The 21755-nt window shown below is 43.4% G+C and overlaps 1 protein-coding gene across 3 annotated transcripts in view; it reads right to left on the bottom strand.

The window, feature by feature from the left end:
* The window catches only part of flna (filamin A, alpha (actin binding protein 280)), a 50402-nt gene extending 29510 nt beyond the window's left edge, over positions 1 to 20892 (bottom strand). For 2 of the 3 annotated variants that reach the window (XM_051426333.1, XM_051426335.1), the window contains exons 1-3: positions 20635 to 20892; positions 12364 to 12839; positions 187 to 438 (exon numbers count right to left, since the gene is read on the bottom strand). In XM_051426333.1, coding sequence (XP_051282293.1) covers positions 187 to 438; positions 12364 to 12733 — 622 coding nt within the window. In that variant the 5' untranslated portion in view covers positions 12734 to 12839; positions 20635 to 20892. The remainder of the gene's footprint in view (positions 1 to 186; positions 439 to 12363; positions 12840 to 20634) is intronic. The other variant, XM_051426334.1, reaches the window with a different exon arrangement.
* Between the last annotated feature and the right edge of the window lie 863 nt (positions 20893 to 21755).

Raw genomic sequence — 21755 nt, 5'->3', positions numbered from 1 at the left:
ACACTTAGTGCTCGGCTGGTGTTCATTTAACAACCTTGCTGTGGCGGAAACACATGCACACCACACACACCCACACATTCTAGCCCTTCACCTCCACTGACCCCTGAAACACACAGAAGATGATCCCACCCTCCGCTCATACACACAAATCCTTCTCCGAGACACAGGAACACAAAGATGTCTCACCTGGAGCACAGCTGTCGACCAGGGCACCCAAGGCCCGACCGGTCTGCCAGTCTCTGTGGAAGTTGGTGATAGGGAGCTCGGGCAGCTTGTTCTGGATCCATCCAAGCAGCCTCTGCTTGGGCGTCTTCTGCCTGCCATCATCTGCCTCCTCCTCCTCATCCCACATGGGCATGGAGATGGAGTAGTGCAGGATCAAGGTCCAGATCAGACCCAGGATCAGCTTCAGGTTCCCATCCACGATGGCTTTAGAGTCTAGAGTCCAGAGAAAGAGAGAGGGGATTTGAAGTCATGTCACCCATGCTTAAACATTCACAAAAACCTGAAGAAACTGGCGTCTAGATCATAGATGACAGACTTCTTACTTAACAGCGTTTTTGTACAATAAAAGAAAGGAGGACGAGGTATAGAAAGGGTGGAAGGTCATTTGAAAAATTCCAAAGATGATGTTAAGATGCAGCCTCTCCTTTAAAATACAATCAGATTAAAAACCATAAAGAAATAATAGAGGAGGGAAAATGGCAATCGCCAAGAGGAATGACTCTGGCTCTTTTTGGATCTTTGACCTTCCATTTAAACCTCAGTGTTTCAGGAGTGAAGCTCTGTAATGATCTGTGCTTCAAATTCCAAATCCCCCAAGAGTCTTTCTGCTATCTGCTATCTAATGTATGGCTCTGTCTTTAAGGAGGAGTGGGTGCATACCTAGAAATCATCCACCGTGGTCTGGTCTGGGGAGACTAAACGATGGTTTATGTTGACGACCTTTTGTACAGATTTAAATCTGGGTGCAGACCACATCACAGCTCTGAGACTGATAAAGGTAGATGACATTCATCTCAATACTAATTCAGATAAAACAACCGTGGTCTACGTGATCTCAGTGCAGATACTGGGCTAGGGCAGCACGGTATTGTGACAACATCATATTGTGATTATTTAGACAGATATTGCAAAATGATTCGCAATTAAATGTCCTCTTAAGGATTGTTCTGAGTTATTTTTGCAACACGTAAAGCCCTTTGAGTTGCCTCTCTTTTTAAAAGATAAAAAAAATTTACCTTGCCTTTAGTGTCTCCACTTTACTAATACACATTCTGTTAAAAGACAAACATGAAAAAAAATAGTAAAACTGTCTTTGGCAGACAAACACAGACAAATTCTAGATAATCCAAAGGGATAGAGACAAAGTGTGAAAGAACGCGTGTCATGATGAGTGTCAAGGGAAATTTCCCCATGAATCATACGGCAAGAATTATATAAATGTTCACATGGGGACATCTGAGCAGAAGTGTGAACAGCTATATTAAAAATTGCAATACATGCATGTGCCACCTTAACAGCCAACATCCTCCTCAATGTTCTCTGTATTAGTTGTGGTTTCGGAGAATGAATTGTAGATGCTAACTTGCTTACCATATTAACATAACAGACTGACACAGCAGCACGTCTAGCAACATGTCTGGTTGTTCTTGATGACACCTGAGGCATTTGTCTGTGTTCAGACAGAACCACACGCTCGACTGAAAACACAGGAGAAAGTGATGCAACCAGAAGCGAGCCCGGGCATGAGGAAGAGACACACACGCGCACGCACGCACGCACGCACGCACGCACGCACGCACACACACACACGCAGCAGTTGATCATGAGGGATGATTCCTCAATTCCAACTTTGAGGAAAGGGTGGGGCAGTGTGTTTGTGCTTCTCCAGCTGATAGTGATTAGAATGTAGTTAAGGAGGAAAAGTTCTGGTTCTTTTAAGGATCTGAGGCCAGGTGCTGATGGCATTCAAGGGACTTTAGCCCTTCTGCAGGGTGTCAGAGTTACAGTTGTTGGTCTGTTAACATGCGTGTGAATCTCAATTCTGACAGCAGCTGTGTGCAGTTTTCTCAACACTGATAAGGGCTGAGGAGAGCATGAAACCAGAGCGATGCTGCAAGAAAAACATGACACACGACTTTGGACATGAGAGCTTCCTCACATAGTTATCAACTTTGTTTTGTTGTTGTCTAGACTGGAATAATTGTCAGTAGCAGCAGCACAACCTCAACAACAATGAGGTCTTGGATGAGTCTTTTTTTCTTGGATGTTTTTGCATAAGGGCGCTGGCCTGGGGCTGCACCTGGGGGGCTGGGGCTACTGAAAAGGCTAAATATTTAAGTCTGAAAGCTGCAGTGAGAGTTTGAGGACAAGGTCAGGACAGATGGGGGTCTGAACCAAAAGGAAGTAGAGGAGGTTGGAACTTCATGCAGGTCGGTCAGGAAACAAAGGCTGTTAAAACATGGAAAAGGCACAGAAACACATTTGTGCTTCACATTAGAGGGGTTCTTTGCCTACATGCAGGACTACTCGAACTGTGCTCACACGCTGCCGGCACTGTAATACAAGACATGTCAGCTGCTCCTACTGGAAAAATACACCCAGCATGGTGATAAAGCAGGGTCAGACCAAAGGCCTGTTTGGATGACCCATCACCATGGGAACTTTGGAGCTAGCTGCATCGTTATAGCAACCGAGTGGCAACTCAGGAATGACAGGGAAGACGAAGAAAGAAGGAGGAAGAGACATGAGAGACAGGGAGCAACAGAGAGAGGGGACAAGAGAGAAATGTTGCCTGAAGACAAAGATAAAACTGATAAACTATAAATTGCCTTTTTTGCTGACAGGAGGGTGTGAACGGTGCGTGTGCATGTGTGCCACAGGCTGGTACTTGCAGCAGGAATGCACATCAGCGAAAGAAGGGGTGTGTCACAAAGCGGCCCGTCAGCCACCACAGCACAAACACACCAAAACAGGACCACAACATCACGCGAACAGGAGCGAAAGAGGTCACAGAGATTATTTATATTGTTGATTAGTCTGTGTCATTTTCTCAATTAATCGATTAATTGTTTGGTCCATTAAAATGTCAAATGGTGAAAACTGTTTCCCAAAGCTAGAGGTGTCAGAGTGGGGGAAAAAAAGGGGGCAGAATATACAAAGATACAAGAATGAATAGCTGTGAATTTGGGGAGGGGCCCACAGACAATGCCTATGTACAGGGTCAAAATGTTTGTGCTATGCCCCTGCCTGAAGTTTATTTCAGAAGCTGAAATCAGAGACTTTGGACATTTTGACTGAAGAAATTACTCAGAAAAATTAACCTGTTATTAATAGACTTATTTTATACCATAGTGATTAATATAACAGTTGACAGCTCTACAGAATTGAATAATCATTTGTCTATTGTCTAATGTCCAAAATAGTGAAAAACTGCCATTTCAAGTTTAAATTTCGGGGTTAAAGCAAGACCCTGCCCCGGCCTGTACAGTCATCAGCTGTTTCAGTGCCTTACTGTTTCTTGGATCCACACAAAGGTCCGCAACAATCAAAGCATGACATAAATTCGCTCACACTTATATAACACTTGATAACGTGTGTATATGTGTTGTTCCTTGATTCATGCCTCTCACACACACACAAACCAACTAAACATGCGAGGAATCTGCCAGCATTCCCGGCAGACCACAGCGCACAAAGCCTGACAGAGCCCATATACGGACACAGACTGCCACAGACTCCCCCCTCTGCCTGCTGACTCACACCCTCCCCCCTCTGCAAGAGTGTGTGTGTGAGAGAGAGTGAGAGAGAGAGAGAGACTACCGTATGGAGAGTGTGCGTGTCTGTGGTTGATGCTCCTTTTGCCCCAAAAACTCCCATGACTCATCTATTTGGCTCGTTGCTGAAATGCCCCCCCCCACCCCCCGGTATGACATCATCGCAACCCCCTGACCCGAAGTCTGACCTGATCCCAGCATCTCGGGGAGGGAGAGGGAGGAGGGGGTGGGGTACAGCGCAGAGAGAAGCGACAGCAGGAGGAAAGGTTCTGCACAATATTCAGGTTGTACAGCAACATCTGGAGCAGATTAGTGCTGAGAGCTTGTAAGGAGAAGGACCAAACAGCACAGCTGAGCTCCCTCCCTGCCCTGTCCATCCCTCATAGCTTCCTCATAGTTAGTCATATAATAACAGAACATAACAAACAATCACAGGACTGTCATCTCTGAATACATGACCCTGGCCTTTATCTGCCAGGCAGATATATTCGTATCTGTGTGTACATCAGCCAAAGATACTGCAGTGCAGGAATGCAATACATGTGAAGTAATGAAGAAACATGAGTTTATCCACCAGAGAGCCCTGACCTTTACTTTACAACTGTAAAACCTTAGTCCAAAAAGCTCATTTAGGCATCATGCTCATATGATGCATTTATATATATATATATATATATATATATATATATAAAAAAACATTGGACGACAAACCCTTGTTTTTAAAACTCATCAATTCATAATATCAGGCTGTAACATACAAATGTGTAATCCTGATGTTAAGAAATGCTGGAATATTTTTACGGTCGTCCAAAATTGTGAAAAATGTTGTCGTAAAGAGAGTGATTGCAACACAATGAAAAATAAACGGCAAAGCATAATATGAAAAGATAGATGTTTTTTCTATTGTCGTCTTCCACGGTGGCCTACCCAACCATCATCATTCTCCCAATACTGCCCACACAACAGCTTCTTTAAGCTTGTTACAGTATGTATAATGTACGGTAGAGCTTTGATTTTCTGCCCGAACCCGACTGAACCCGACAAGACCCGCCGGGATTGGGCCCAAAACTGCTCTTGTAGATGGGGCTTGGGTGAGTTAGATTTAAAAAGTATATATATTTAAAATATTTTATCAATAATACATCCAACTGTTATTAATGAGTGAATCTGTTTATTTATAAGTTTTGATAATAATTTGCAGTATTATATGCATAATGTAGTTTACTTTAGCTTGTAATAAACAAATTGAAATTATTTATTTAAAGCAGATATTTGGGTTTGGGTCGGGCTCGGGCCCAAAACTGCTTTTGTAGTTCAGGCTCTGTTCGGGGCTTGCACAGAATTTTTTGGGGTTCAGGTCAGACCTGATTTTTTTAACTCTAATCTACAACACTGAGTTAATGGGACTATTACTTTTTTTATTACTTTTGTCAGACATTAAGATAGTGAAAGTGTAATGGGGGCTAGCAGAACAATGGTGCCCACACACAAAAACAAGTCATGCCTGGAAGAGGGGGAGTGGTTGGAGTGACCAAAACCCAGTCAGACAGAACACTCCAAGGAAATGTCACACATTCCACACTGCTCTTATCACACACACACACACACACACACACACACACACACACACACACACACACACACACACACACACACACACACCTTCATGAAGATGAACTATAGGACATGAAATATAAACACATTTGCTTATTGCTTTACAACTTTGACATGAATTCAGCATGTAGCCTCAAACATCCCAAAGCTGAAAATCTATGACCCCTCTCTTCCCCCCCCCCCCCTTCTAACTCCATGCAACAAGCTACTACACTTCCTCCTCTTCCTTTCTACTCCTTCCAGTCATCCTCCCTCCCTCCCTCCGCTCTCCTTCTCTTCACTCCCTCCACTGGAAAAAGTTCCTCCTGGTTTTTTAGCCTTAAAAGGGCAGAAGCAAACTGGATCTTGGCAGCCCTCCAGTTCCCTGGGCTCTGGTTACAGGCAGAGGGAGGAGGGAGGAGGGAGGGCAGGACAGGGGAAGGGAGGCAGGAAAGAAAGTGGAGGGCCAAGAAAGAAAAGAGAAAAAAAAGCCAGGGAAATGTGCTGTGTGGGACATTTTTAAAGCCCGCACTGACAACAGAGGATGGGCTGAGATATGTTCATTTGAGCAAAAAGACCAGATAGGCAAAAATAAAAATAAAAATAAAAATCAGGTTTGAAGGGATAGGCAAAGAAAGAAGAATGAAAAACATGAGGAGAACAGGGAGCGGCAAGTAGGGATAGACCAAGACAGAGGCCGAAGAGGCGAGAGGAGGACATGGAGCACCACATAAAAAGATGAATGAGGGGGTTTAATAAATACCATGCGGCTTTAATCAACTGTCTGTTTCCTGGAAACATCTGAGAACTACCATCAGCCATAAGAGCAGAGTGCAGGTTTCCAAGTAATTGATAGTTCTTGGCCTGGCAAATATGATTCAGGTCTGGAGAAGTAGATCCCCTCCAGACGTGTTTCTGGCACGGGAACCCAGGCTGAATCTGTTTGTAGGTAAAAATCTTGTAACATAATGACAGCAAGGAAAGCACACAACAAAAACTGTCTACATTCAGTGCAGTTTCCTTGTTTGAACATCACACAATATGGTGTCACTGCAGTTTATATACACCGTTTATTTAAATACCTCACTGAACAACTGCAGGTTTTTGTGAGTTAGAAAAAGAATGTGTGTGCTTGTTCAGTCTGAACATGAGGCATGGGGTGCTGGGGCACATTTCCAACTCTGATGTAATGCAATAGCCTGAATACCACTGTACTGAATGGGAATGTGCACTCCGCTAATCCACAGTATCCACTTGACCAGTCCCTTTTCGCCTGTGCAGACAGGAAGTTATGCTAATGATAATGAGCCAGCAGGAAGTGATCCATTTTGGCCTCGCTGAGTGGCTAAACTCTCCGTTATCTGGCAAACATTCATCTCAGCTCTACGCCGCCGCAGCCACTCTCTCGTGCACTTTTATCTTGTTTCTGACAATGTAAGATTAAAATTGGTGCTGTAAGACATCCCTAACACGAGCAGGCTCTCAGTATACAGACTTTTCCCAATGGGTCTGTATAGTGCTCTCTCATTATCTGATAACTGACGCTGCAGTTGAAGGAGTCCTGGGAGTTGCCTTAGCATTATTGCTGTAATTACTCAAGCACATTGAGTATAAACCTGCATTAAAGCTCTATATGTAATATATTTGTATTTAAATGTCTATGAACTCTAGAGCTATGTTCTATATGTAGTTGAGTTGTGTACTTACATTATCCTAAATGTTTAAATTCAGGTTTTGGCCACTTAAGAAATAAGCTATAAACACAATGATATATTATATACATAAATACATAAAGTTGATTTGGCTAACTTGTTAGTAAACAGTGGCTTAGTTACACAACCAGCAGAAACGCAGCAACATTAGCATTCATTTGGAGTCGTGTTTCTAGCGGCCTGATTTATGTCGATCCAATATCCAGTCTCCTTTTAGCCCTGTATTGGTCTCCACAAACTCCTGGAGGAAATATTGGATCCTTTAGACACTGAATGCTCCATTGTGTTCATTGGGTAGTTGCTACCTTTGTCTGTTTGAGGTTATTGGTGAAGACAGCTGCCTGCTGCTGGAAACAATACTGATAAAGAGCTAAGAGAGTAAAATAAAACAGTAAAGTTACAGGCTATGTGACACTTTTTATATTGCATACAGTCATTTGATCCTTTGTTCATATAAAATATAGACGATAACAGCTTTAATTAAAGCTTGCTCGGAATTGGGGTTTAGTGATATAAGGATATATACAGGAACCATCAACTAGCAGAGATTTTAGCATGCCGTTTTATTTGGTAATATATTGTAAATGAATGACCAGGACTGCTTCACTGAAATATGTAATTTGCAAGATTTTTGTGTCAGTGGGTCTCAGGATTTTCTTTTAGACTCTGAGTAGATATAATGTATGTTAATACGATAAGACAAAGTGAAAGTTGTTGGGTGGCAGCTGCGATGGCTGCATTGGTGCTCTGTATTTTGACTGTCTGTTATTATCAAAAAAAAAAGACATGCACAATTGGAAATCATGACCATGTGCCAATGGTGTCATCCAGAGATCAAAGTCAGACACACTCATCTTGTCAGCTATCCTCACCTGCTCTGTCAAGCTGTTTGAAGCTAACAATCCAAGGTAAGTCAGTGCAGGTAGACACTGTCATAGTGAATCGGAATTATTCCCACCCCACCCACACACACACACACACACACACACACACACACACACAATTGCAACACACCAAGTTAGCCTGCAGGCAAAACCTTGCTGTAGGGAGAATCTAAAATCTTAAAAAAAATAAAATAAAAGGATCATAGTCCAATGGTCCAATGCAGTAAGTGTTACATGTTCTGAGAATAATTTCCACATTAAATTCCTTTAGACATCTACAAAATATTCCAGAATCTCTGAATATGCAAATGTTGTTTCTTCTAAAGATTTGCTGCTGGACACAAGATGTCTCCTACTTCACTGTAACTATTGTACTGTAATCCATTCTCAGTGTATGTGCAAGTTCCTTCAGGCTTCAAGTTTCTACACACTACACTTTTAGAAGTTGCATACTGGTCCAAACTATTTGTGATGTCATAAATCCTGCTGGTAGGCCCCGCCCCTTAGAATCAGATTTTCAATGAGCACAGAGAAACTTTTCTCTTCCAGCAGATGAATGTGAAAACATCCTTCTAGTGTCAAACTCTGCACAGACAGCATTCAAACTGTTAGGACAGGAAGAAACACTGATTTCTGAGTGGAGGGAGCTTTAAACTAATTCCGTTAAAGCATATGTTGCATTCTAAGAGCTAGTTGTACAACAGCACAACTTGCACAAAGCACATTTATCTCCTTTTAGTAATATAGAACACATTTCATGATTATGTAATAATGTAACAGGAGGAGACAACCTAGTTGTTACCACACAGGCGTCTGTCTCAACCTGCATGTCTCCGCTCCCAGGCAAAGACAGGGGAGCAGTCAGGTACAAAGTTACACCACAGCTCTGTTTGTTTCACATCCTGCCTGTGTGGAGGACGGGAGGAGTTTAGCAAAATCGCTGCCATCATACTGTTTTGAAAAAACTCCACACAGGCTCCGTCAAGTCCAGATAAAGAAGTGTTTTAAAATCTGGGCTGGGCTGCTGATGGACTACGGCGAAGATCCTGCTGACAAGAAGAAGCTGACAAAGAATGCACAAAGAGCATTTATCCAATTAATAAAAGTCTTAAACTGCTTAACATTCAGTGTGTGTTAATGCTTCATCACACACACAAACAGGATGACGCCAAGTGAAATGATCGAGCTTGTTCAAACATGGGTGTGATGAGCACAGTGGAATATGCACATAAGCTCAAGATTTAAAGATCAGGTAAATGGAAAATGTCACTAAATCAGACCCATGCTTATCACATGGAGAGTTTACAGCTTGGTAACTTGACCGTATGAGGCATAACGGAGAGCCAGAGCCTGTCTGATCAGTGCTGCAGTCAGTGTCTCTTCCCTCATTCACTCCACTGCCTGCTAGATGGCAGCCTTGCCGCTCTCTAACTGTGTTCCTGACTGAACACGCTCAGGTTCTTCTCTGTTATCACGTGTCTGCTGCCGGTGCCAGTCAGATCATGTGGCATTTTGTCAAAATGGCAGAGAGAGAGACTACCGTATGGAGAGTCTGCGTCTCTCTCTCTCTCTCTCTCTCTCTCTCTCTCTCTCTCTCTCTCTCTCTCTCTCTCTCTCTCTCTCTCTCTCTCTCTCTCTCTCTCTCTCTCTCTCTCTCTCTCTCTCTCTCTCTCTCTCTAAGACACAGTAGATGATGATCTATCCACACACCACCCCAGGGTAAAATAAAAAGAAGATGGGAGAGATAGTGGCACCACATGGGCCGCTCACATCATACCTTCAAAATCCTGAAGGTGCGGTCACCCATGTAAAAAAGAGGCACAGGGCAGAGAGAGAGAGAGAGAGAGAGAGAGAGAGAGAGAGAGAGAGAGAGAGAGAGAGAGAAATTACCTGTTGCACTGAAACCTCATTACAGTGAACACTAAACTGCAGTGTGTGCAGGGAATGTGAAGAGAGTGCCACTGTGGCTGCTGGATATACTGCAGGCTAGAGCTGATTTAGTTAATTTTCAAGTGTTTACCCTCACCTCCGTGATGCTAATGACACCAGTGAGGGCACTGCAATTAAAGCTGCAAACAAGAATAGACAAATATTGAAGAGTGCATATTGACTATACAGTTCCTAACTCTTTCTACTTTAAAAGGACCAGAGTGTAGGATATCGTGGCATCTAGCGGTGAAGTTGCAGATTGCAACCATTTGAATACAGCTCAGCTTTCCAAGCATGTAGAAGAAACTATGGTGATCGCAAAACTCACTAAAACTTTACTATTACTATTTTTTATGAGATTTATCATCAGTGATAGAGGAGAAATACCACCCAATTTGTTTTTGCCTTTGGGACAGGCTTCCCCCTGTTTCTTTTCTATATGCTTAGCTAACCAGCTGCTGACCCCAGCTTCATACTTGCCACACAGAAACGAGGGTGGTATGTGAGCAAATTACCGGCTTGTCTTAGGTAACTCATGAGAGTGTTACACTGGGTGCTGTTGTGTATCAATTCAATACAAAAGATAAGTGAAAGGAGAAATGAAAGAGGTGTGGACATGAAGATCCAACAGAAAGGAAGGTGAAAATGAAGTTTGAATTTCTGGTGAAAACAGAAAGACAGCAATGAGCTTCGAATCAAAGAAAGAGGGAGGGGCCGCGTGGATCGCAGTTTGGTAATTTGTGGTAAGGGTTGCTGGCTGGGTGTGCCCATTTTCTGCAATGAAAAAGAGGAAGTAAAAGAGAAGGGCAGGCTCCTCTCTCATCTTCAGATTAAATGACTCAAGAGGAGCTGCTAGGATGAGGGTGAGTCAGCTGGGTGAACAGACAGACGGACAGACAGTGCTGACTAGGATGGCTCATTGGTGCCTGGTACTGCGCCCTGAATACCAGCAGAGCGCTGCTTAATGAAACACACAATCTGCTGGCACTGAGATCAGAGGATCTTTGTGCATTTTTCAGATTTTTTCTAAAAGGGTTCAGGAATGAGTGAGAGTTCTGTGTCCGAAAAGCAACCCCCCAATATAGAAAACATTCCTGAGGCACGCTGCATGCGAACATGAAACTCACAGAGATGGATTCTTAAAAAGACGACCACAACCTTGATAATCACAATCTCTGCTGATGATCTTATCTGTCAACAGCAGCTCCACCTCTTCCTGCCTGATATGGGGTACAGCAGCCTTTGGCATGAGGTACAAACACTGCCAGCACCTCACCTGTTGGCTGCGGCAGGGAGCAGTAACACGTGTGTGGAAACCATGAAGTGAGCCAGACATACCCCCCAGCAGGGGATGACAGGGACTCACTCATGTCTGATTCACACACAAACCTCTTCCTTTCCTTCCGACCACAGACTCTCTGTTGATAAAGGTCTCAAAGAGAAGAGTGTCGGGGGGGGAGGGATAGTCAGTCCTATGCAATTTCAACAATGGGTTGAATTAACAGTGAGATTAAATGTGGAAACAAGTCCATCGGGGACCCTTGAGCCTGAGTGAGAAAGCACAACACAAGGAGGCTGTAGTCTCCACGTTTTGTATCACAGCTCAGCAAAAAATGTCTTTAATTCACTTGCAGTCTGATAAACAACTGCACACTCACCAGTGTAGCAAGTAGGCAGGCAGCTGCATGTAGGCAAAACCCATTAAACCCAGTTTTATGTCACAGAGCGTGAGCCAAGTCCTGTCGAATGCTATGGAGATCCAGCCCACTGCACGACATGAGCACAGACAATAGCCCTGTGTCTCTCTCCCTCTCTCTGTGTGTGTGTGTGCACAGGACCTGCTCTATCCTACTAGGCCTGAATGACATCCCGGCCCACAGAGCTTGGCTCGGACCTGGCCCAGCCCGGCTGAAGCGGCAGGGGAGCACAGAAAGCCTGGGGCCTCCTCAGCACAGTCAGACCCCTCCTCCCAAAACAATCCGCCTCAGCTCTGGACAGCCGGAGACAATAGCGCTGTGCCCCTGGACACCAGGAAAACGCCTGCTTTCTCACTGGAAACACACACTGTAATATTACCACGGCATCTGTTCTGGAGATTTATCTAACATTCCTTTGCAGGAGAAAAAGTGTGTTTTCACCACTTCTTCTTTTTAAAGTGACAGATTTTTTCTACTGGGCAGCAGCATGCTCAACTTCATTCTCCCCTGCAGGCATGCTCACATACACTGTCCTTTCCATTATCACCATCAATTTAAAATTGTAGTGCAATGTATCTGTTGCTCAGCACCACTCAAGCTATTTTTTTTCAAGAAAACCAAACACACAAGCACAAACTACAGCCTAAAAGAGAGGAGAGGCCACCTGGATGAAGCTGAAGATGTGTTGCCAAACCAAAGCGCACAATCTGGCACTCATTCATTACACTCTGCGTTGTTTTTGCGCTGTGCACAAACTTATTTCACTCACCTATGGACACCAGCTTAATGTTCTCCTTGTCCAGGAACTCCAGAGCCACCGACACGTTCTCCAGCTGCATCTGGCGGAAAGTGGGCCTCTGGTTGTACTTTCTGAACATCTTCTTCTGGGACAGGACCTCCAGGAGCCCGATGAGGCGCAGCCCGTCGCTGAGGTCCGTCTGCAAGTTGCCGATCCTCTTGTTGACGCATTTCAGGTGCTCGTTACACCAACGGGTGAAGGTGTTCTGCTGGATCTTCTTCCACGGCGCATCCTCGGCCAGGTCCTTCTCCGTGGCGGGCATTTCTGCGTCCTTGTCCGTGGAGAGAGCGTTGGGAGCGGGCGCGGCGCTCTGGTGGAGCCGGGGGTGTGAACCACTCATTTTTATGGTCTCGACTGTCTCTCGGTTCGCTGGCTTTTTTTCTGGGTGGAGTCTGCTCAACTTCGCGTGGCCGCTCCCTCTTTCTCTCTCTCGCTTTGTGGCTCGTCTGTGTTAGAGGGGAAAGAAAAAGAAAGAAAGGAGTGAACATGAGAGACTGACTTATAGCCCGGAGACAGAGATTTTGTAGAGAAAGTAGGCGGTTATGGCACCGGAAAGCAGAAAAGGGAGTTAGTTTGGATGAAAGTGATGGCACAAGTGATATGCTCGCACCGTTTGGCAAACACTGACTTTTTACGTCTCCCAAACTAAGAATAAACTCACTCACATTTGAATTAAATCTTAAAAGATGGCAGTCATTCATTTAAGACTATCCGAAGCTGTGGGGGAGAGACAATCAGCATAATCCTCACACATTCTCAACCTATTTTCCAGTTATCATGTTAGGACAAAACTGCCCAGATATTGGACATTAGTCTGATAAATTCAACTTTACAGCCATTTTAAGAAGAACATTTGACTTTAGCCTACCTGACTGACCTCAATACTTAAAGATCCCCTTCAGACATGTATAACTACATACAAATAGTCCATTTGGAACAATAATGTGTGTCTCATGTGTTTTTATGCCAAACAAAGTAGAATTTCCACATTAAAATCCTTAAAAGTCATCTCCTCCTTCTACCTCATTAAAACCTCCAGAATCTCAGAATATACAAATGTTGTTGATTTCTAAAGTTTTCCTGCTGGACACAAGATGTCTCCTACTTCACTGTAAAGTCCATTCTCAGTGGATGTGCACTGGTGGCTTCAAGTTTCTACATCACACTGTACAAGTTACATACTGGACCAGGATGACTTCCAGACTATTTGTGATGTCACAAATCCTGCTGGTAGGCCCCGCCCCTTAAAATCAGATGTTCAATGAGCACAGAGAAACTTTCCTCTTTCAGCAGATGAATGTGAAAACATCCTTCTAGTGTCAAACTCTGCACATACAGCATTCAAACAGCACACTGTAGGGACAGGAAGAGACACTGATTTCTGACTGGAGGGGGCTATAAAGAGTATTTTAGCAACTCATTCTTAGCCTGTGTATACCAGATTATATTGGGACAGTCCTGTCCCTTGTCCCCCTCCTTGCCATCATTTGTCTGAGACTATTGGACAAAAGGGGGGTTGTTTTCTTCAGATGTACAGAGATGAAGGGCCCACGTTCAGGGTCTCTGTGAGAGTATGAGCTCATCTAATGCTCATGTTCATGGGTCCCAGGCGGCAGTGAAATAAATATTTGAGATTTCCAGAGGGATATGAACATCAGTGACTCCTCATAAGGTCACACAGTTAATGTCTGTTTGTGTCTGTTGGTCTGCACTCAGCACTGTTCAGCTTTCCTTTTCTGTGCAGTTGTTTGTGTCCTCAAGCATGGACAGTGTGCTTATTTATGCATAATATTTTAAGAGTAAACAGCCTGCCTTCATCTGTGTGCATGTCAGTGTGTGTGAAGCCTTATCTTTAAAGAGGTTACAACGTGGATCAGCCAGACACTGAGTGTCTAGACACCGGCCTTGCCCACCTCTTCTATTTGTCTTCACTGTGCTGACCAAAAAGATGGATGAGATCACACAGTAAGTATGCACTATATCCCCTTAGAGTTTCAAACCTGACAATTAATTCTAGGCCACGGCCAAAAGCAAACACCTTTTGTACTGTATTGTTGAGAAGCAAAATGGTACTTGGATCCCAAGTTCCCTTGCACAAAGTGCTCAGATTATGACAAATAATTCATAATTAGGGATTGTACTTTGTACCCACTTTGAGCATCCCTGCACTGAACACAAATGATAAGGGTAATGGTGGACAGGTTAACTTTATTTTTCTTAATTTTCACTGAAAGTGCCTTGACATCTCTCCTCAGGTCTTCTTCGGCACAGTAGAGACACTTTCTTTTTTAGGTTTGTTTCATAATATGGAGAGTCAGAGTACAGAAAGGAAGTGAAGAGGGGGGTGAGGTGACAAACATTATCATCCAGACATCTATCACTTTAACACTGTCATCTCCTTTACAACAGAAAGCCTCTGGAAATATATTGTAATAAAATAATTGAAGGCACACTCGTGCAATTTTACACTTGAGGCTCAGTTTATTAGCTATGAGGGGTACTATCCATCCTTTGATAATACTTCCATAATTAATCATCAGTCATGCCACCTCTATAAGTTGTTTTGAACACACGGAGACAATGTCATCAGAGTTATGGTGCTTTTAAACAGATGCTGCCACAATGTCTGTGTTGTGTTGTTGTGCTGTATTGACTGAGTGGCAACCGTGCACAACCTCACCCACCTAGCTCCCTGCTACTTCCCATCCTATATCCTGTACATGCAGGCTGCTTAGCCACCTCGTATGATCTCATCACGCAGCTGTGTGTGTGTTCACTGATGACGAAGACGTGAAACTTTTACATATTTAAGTAAGTAAACTTAGCCCGTGTACCGTCTCCCTCACCGCAGTTTATGTGGTTGCCATGGTCACACAGCAAGTGACAAGTTGAAAGAGCTGTGCATGTTCCTGTTGTTGCCGCCAACTTCGCTGTCCAATCGGTGGGGTACCTCAGTACTTCGAAAAAACGGCACAGAAGTGCCCTCTTAGTTGCCCTTCCTATGGAGAAGCTTTACTCCTACTACAGACTAAAAGACAGGATATCACAACTTCCTTAAGTCCCTCAATTTTGTGAAAATGCATTACTAAATCCCTGGAGCACTCCTTTAACATTCCAAATTATTATTAAATTTGCAAATCTCAACAACAACACACACAAGTTCATGCGTATGGATTTGTTCTCTCTGTTAGCACCAGAACAGCAGTGGTTGTAAAGACAGAGGGAGAGATGTGACTCTGCAGCTTTTCTGACTAAATAAGGAGCTCAGTGCCAGGAGCCACAGTGTGGCCAGGAGCCATCAAGAATGTGTATGTGTGTGTGTGTGTGTTTTGTGTGTGTCTGGTCAAAGGAGAATCTGAAGAATGCCCCTCACCCCCTTAACAACCCTGGAGCCCCCCGGCCTTAATAACACCCCAATAAAAGAGCCCTATTAATGTAACACACACAGGGACCAGCATGCTCTTACATTCATGGCCCATTTAAAACAATGGAACAATAGATTTAGATGGTTCAGCTCGGGTCCCTATAGATGCGTAATTTGCTCCATTTCACAATCGCATACAGCATTAAGTTGTCACAGGCTTTTTGTTTACAGGCTGTGGCCATAATTAAAATATGTAACTTATGACGACAGCGGTTTCTGACTGTGGCACAGCAGGAGAGCACAGCAACAGCAGCACAATCTACTGGCAAGGAGAAGTGAGGTACATAAGCATTTAAGCAAAACATTTGAATGTTTTGAGGGATCATCCATGGGTTCAACTCATACTGGACTTCAGAATAAAGTGTTGTCTGGAAGTAAGTGAGAGCTGAGAAAACTGCTGAAATATTAACTGCGTAGCGGCCTATTGTTTCAGTGGAATTTGCCAAATAAACAAAACACAGGGCGGGGACAGAAGGACACATTAAAATGTCTCAGGATCTGAAGAACACACTCATGTCTCTGGCTTGTCATTTGGCTCCCTCTAGGGATTCTTTATGGTACTACATTTATTTATTCTTTGAATTCGGCTCCTCCTCCTCTCCTCTTTTTTCTCTCCTCGCTCTCAAAAATCCAACTTTTCTCATGTCCTTTTTGCATGGTTGCTTTTATAAATTTAATGACCTCTTCTTGTCTCTAGCTCCCCCAATCTTCTATATTCTATTTTTCTAATTATCACTGACAGCAAACAGTGGCTGATGTGCAGATGTTCATATTTGTGTCAGTTTAGAGAAGCTTTACAGTGACCATTTAGGTTTATTTTGTTTCACAGTGAAGCATCCTAGTGAGTTAGTGGTTTAGACAAACAACAAAGAATCCCAGTTGACTCTAAGTCTGTGGTTCTCAACCTGGGGTGCAGGGACCCACAGAAAAATTGGGAATATTTTAATTTCACTGTTATGTATTTGAAGCCCAATGAGAGAATGTATAAGAACGACTTTTGTGTTCATAGGTTTCACACTCTTCACTCTTAATCTGTTAATCTACAGTACAGACTCAAGACTCAGTCTTATTAGATACGGGTCCACAGCCCCCTCAATTTGTGGGCCATTGACACCAAAGAGGTGTGAACCATTGGTCTAAGTACTCAATTTAACAGCTGTAGTTTTTACATGCAAAGCATATTTCAACGTATAAAATATGATGTTATGGTGTTTAATGTTCCTACAACTGCCTGCACATAAAAACACAACATTAAGTAAAGATAACCAGTAATACAATATACTGTAACATTCTCAAAGGGTGTTAGACCGAGGACCAGGTGGAGAGATTATATCTCCACACTGGCCTGGGAACGCCTCGGGATCCCCCAGTCAGAGTTGGCCAATGCGGCCAGGGAAAGGGAAATTTGTGTTCCTCTGCTGGACCTGCTACCCCCGCGACCCGACCCCAGATAAGCGGATGAAGTTGATGATGATGATGATGCTGATAATGATGATGACTTTCGAAGGGCCGTTTTTAGACAATTAATATTTTTACTTTTGGTACTTTAAATATATTTTCAGTCCCTCTAGGAAGTCGCAACAATTAATTCAACCAGTCCCTGTGAGTTCTACACGATCTTGCAATTTGTTTCAGTCACCACAAATTTGACCCATCATTGTACATGTTTATATTATTGTTTATTTTATTCCCCCTGTAATACAATAAAAAAATCGAAACTATATTTGCAATTTTCACTTGCCATTTGTTTAGGCAAGTAGCTGGGAAATAACAAAATCATGGAGGGAAATTTATTGACTTACTCCTATCTATTCTTTTCCTTTTTTCTTTTTTTAAAATTTATATTGGTTCTTTACTGTGTACCTAATGCCATGAGTATTGCACTTATTTCTTTTATTTCAGTAATGTTTGGTAAATTGTTTTTGTCTTGACAATCAAAAATAGATTGAGTTTTACTTTCTGGGCCATCAGTTGTCATTTAAGTAAAGGATTTGCAAATACTTGCTCCGTCACTCATAAATACACTCAAGCACACAAAGAAGATCCATAACTATATAAGCTTTTTAAAAAATATAAAAGTAGTTATTAGAGGTTTGCAGAGTAGATCTCTAGGTGTAAATCATCAGGGTTTTAATAAAGGTACAGCTAGTAATGTTGCCGTTGGACCTCATGTAAGGAACAGGTGCATGGAGCATGAACATGAAGAACTTTATAAATTTAAAGAAAATCATGAACTAAGCCAGTATTAAAAGAAGCTCAGTGTAAAGGAAAGACAAATCCAACAGTGAGCTGAGTAATAGACATAACTCTTATGCTGTTATTCCACATTTATGAGTTCAACAGAAGTGTAAACTTAATTTCCTGGACCAACATAAGAAATCCCAAATGGTGGAAAGCACCTTTTAGGGCATTTAGGGCAGTGCTTCTTTGTTATTTGTATGCCAGGTACAAATAAGTAAAGCCTGCTGAATTAAGAGCTTATTTTAAAGAGCAGCAGATGCAATGATCCTTTTATGCATAAGATAACCTATTAAAATATTAAGAATGCTGAGAGCCTGTGATGTATATTAGATATTAAATTAAACACACTTAGATTAGATTAGTTCATTGTTGAGATGAATAACAGTCTATCCTCCCAGTCATATTATAGCTATTATCAGTACCAGCCTTTGGCGCCAGCAGCTTCTCATTATCACTCACCACACCCGATCAAGCCGTGCAGAGAAGAACTCAGCAAAGGAAGTTTGACAAACGCTGCAGGCAGGGCCGCTAACCACTTGACACACATATAGTGTGGTGTGGAGAGAGAGAGCAAGTGAGACGCACAGATTACAGCAAAGTTATGGCTTTCCCCGTAATCTCCTGCAGACAGTGTGTGTGTGTCTTTTGATGGCACTTGCTGGGTGAAACTAGGCCATGTGTTAAGTAAGGACAGGTTGGTTCTACATGTTTACATCTCTTACTTTCTATGCCAGCCACAGCTTCCCTATGTCTTCACAACTGTCACCACCTCTGTATCATCGAGGTGTTGTCACACTGAGAAGCCGCAATAAGGCAATGAATCTCTCTAGCGGGGCCTACAGAGTCAGTAAACATGCAAAGCCTACAATCTAAAAGCACACATTTTTCAAGGGTCTGCAGGAATGTTATGACATCAGTATGACATTACCTGCCAGAAAAGAACAAATTCACTTTGAAAAAAAGTGTTTGTTTAAACTCCTCAACTGCAAGATAGCAGTGTTGTGAATGTAAACTGAAGGATATGATGTTGGATGTTACACTGACTTTGATGAATACAAATGCATCCCACAGTTTTCCTTTTAATCGCAATGTATTGAATTGTAACCCATGTACCGTGATATGTATTGTATCGACAGATTCTTGCCAATACACATGAACGACAGGTATATCAGCAATCCCATGTCAGAATTAACTAGGCTGCATTATGCACAAACCCTCAGACTAGAGACGACTCCTGAAGATGCTCTTATCTCTCTTCTGCATAAATAATGTTTTGTTGTGAAAAGATATTTTGGACCATGGATTCTGCTTTTTAAGGAATACATTTGTATGACTTAATGTAATTCTGTACTTCTAGTCCCCCAAAAAATCCACTTGGACGGTCATAAATAGCAAATATAGACCATCCTTCTTTGTAGTAAGATGTAATTCTATAAGGACTGAACATATGTGTTTTTATATGTGTGTTAGCTGTAGGATGTTCAGACCTGCTTTTCCTCACTGTCACCGCCTTCAAGCTCACTGCTATCACTATTAGCAGGAAAAGACCTAAACCACTCGATCAAGTTCCCATTATCCAGTAAAATGTACCAGTGTCCATATTGCCTGAGTTATACAGCTAAAACATTGATGCCAACCATCATTTTACATTATAATACATCTCCATCATTGAGCATGTCTTCCTATAATAAGCCTGACAGGACAACATATGGAAACATTTACACACATAAACACTGTCATTGACATAATGCATTCTCTAGCCCCTTACCCTAACCTTAACCTTGTACTAACCCTAAACCTAAAACCAAGTCTTAGCCCTCAACATGTCTAAAAAGTCAAATATTTATAAATGGGAGGCTGTAAGGGGCTACCAGTCTTCTCCTTTATATGCAGTAAAGCCTCAACAATGAGATCATGTTAAGCCCCTGTTATGTTTTATGAGAGAATAGCTACAGTTCAACATGTTCAAACGCACTGAACATGGACCCAGTGGCCCGCCCTCTCGCGGTGTGAGACCCGCTCCCGGCGGCGGAGGGCGCAAGTGGCTACAGCTCGGCCTCCCGGTAAAAAAGCTCCGTGTATTACCTTATTTGGTGTGGAGCCCCTAATTGTAACACCGGAGAGATGCTTCAGTCCGCTGCTGCAGCGCACGCGGAAGAGCGTGCTCGTGCGCGTAACAAACTTAACTTAGGACTGAAGTGAGATGGATGGATGAGCTCCAGCGCCACACATCCAGGTCTACATCATCTGCTCACCATCGCGGTGTCAGACCGCCACACAGCCATACACCGAGTAAACCTGCGTCAAAACCTAAAAGGTTAGCGGTGCGTGAGGCGTGGCGCACCCGGTGAGAGCAGCGGACCCTCCGGTACTATCACTCCCAGCACCGCCGGTCCCTGCACCGCGCTCCCTCCGAGCTCAGCCGAACTGTCACACATTATCACACATGACAGAAAACTTCATGACACCCATCCACAGGGTGCAACCAATCACACCGACTCCACTCACAGTAGGATTTTAGAAAGAAAATCCGCCACCAGCATCACACTCACTCTCACTAACAGGTCCAGACTTACGTGTGCTGTAGCTGGTGGTCTGCTCTGTGCGTGCGTCCGCCGTCTCTCCGCTCCGCTCAGTCAGTGCGCCGCAGCAGCAGCAGCCTGCTCTTACTTCAGTGTGTGTGTGTGTGTGTGTGTGTGGCTGAACAGAGGTACCGGACCTCCCTCCCCACGCGCAGTCCCGGTGGGGGGAAATGGGTGTATTAGTTGTACTGGCGGCGTAAAGGAAAGAAAGAGATGGACCCTCCGCTCTTTTGCTCTTTTCTGCCTCTCTCTCTCTCTCTCTCTCTCTCTCTCTCTGTCTCTTTCTCTCTCTCTCTCTGTCTGTTCTCCACAGTGAGAGCCTTAATTGGTAAACGGGTAAAGCATAAGAGGTGCTGGGGGTGTTACTCTCTCTCTCTCTCTCTCTCTCTCTCTCTCTCTCTCTCTCTCTCTCTCTCTCTCTCTCTGCCCTGTGCCTCTTTTTTTTACATGGGTGACGTCATGACCGCACCTTCAGGATTTTGAAGGTATGATGTGAGCGGCCCATGTGGTGCCACTATCTCTCCCATCTTCTTTTTATTTTACCCTGGGGTGGTGTGTGGATAGATCATCATCTACTGTGTCTTATGGTGTGTGTGTGTGCGTGTGTGTGTGAGAGAGAGAGAGAGAGAGAGAGAGAGAGAGAGAGAGTGAGTGAGATGTAGATCCCCACATCTCTCTGCACCCTCTGTCCTCTCTTTCCTGTTATCTGTTATTGTTCAGACAGGCTATGGGGAGCTGTGCTTCTCTCCGTCAAACCCTGCTCTGACTCAACACCGGGTTGGGAGGGGTGTGTGTGTGTGTGTGTGTGTGTGTGTTTGAGTGCTCTCCAGCTGAGCATTGGCTCAGGAAACAAGAATGTTCGGCCTCTGCTGTGCCCTCTACTTACAGTTCATCAGTCTGGTGGGAGGATAGAGGGAGGAGAAGAGGGGAAGTGGAGGTGGAGTGGTTGGGGAGGTTAAAGTGAGAGTGGAGGAGAGTACAGATTATTTTTGAATGTTCCTTAATGAACTTCTAATGTGTCTGATTGTGGGTTTATTAAAAGCTAATAACCTCAGATGAATAGTTTGACATATTAGAAAACAGCTTTCTTTCAAATTGTCAGATTAGTCAAATTT

This window comes from Dicentrarchus labrax, unplaced genomic scaffold (genome assembly GCF_905237075.1).
Source record: "Dicentrarchus labrax unplaced genomic scaffold, dlabrax2021, whole genome shotgun sequence".
NCBI classification, from domain to species: Eukaryota; Metazoa; Chordata; class Actinopteri; family Moronidae; genus Dicentrarchus; species Dicentrarchus labrax.
Note: the sequence above shows the minus strand (reverse complement) of the source record. Positions and strands in the feature narration are given on the sequence as shown.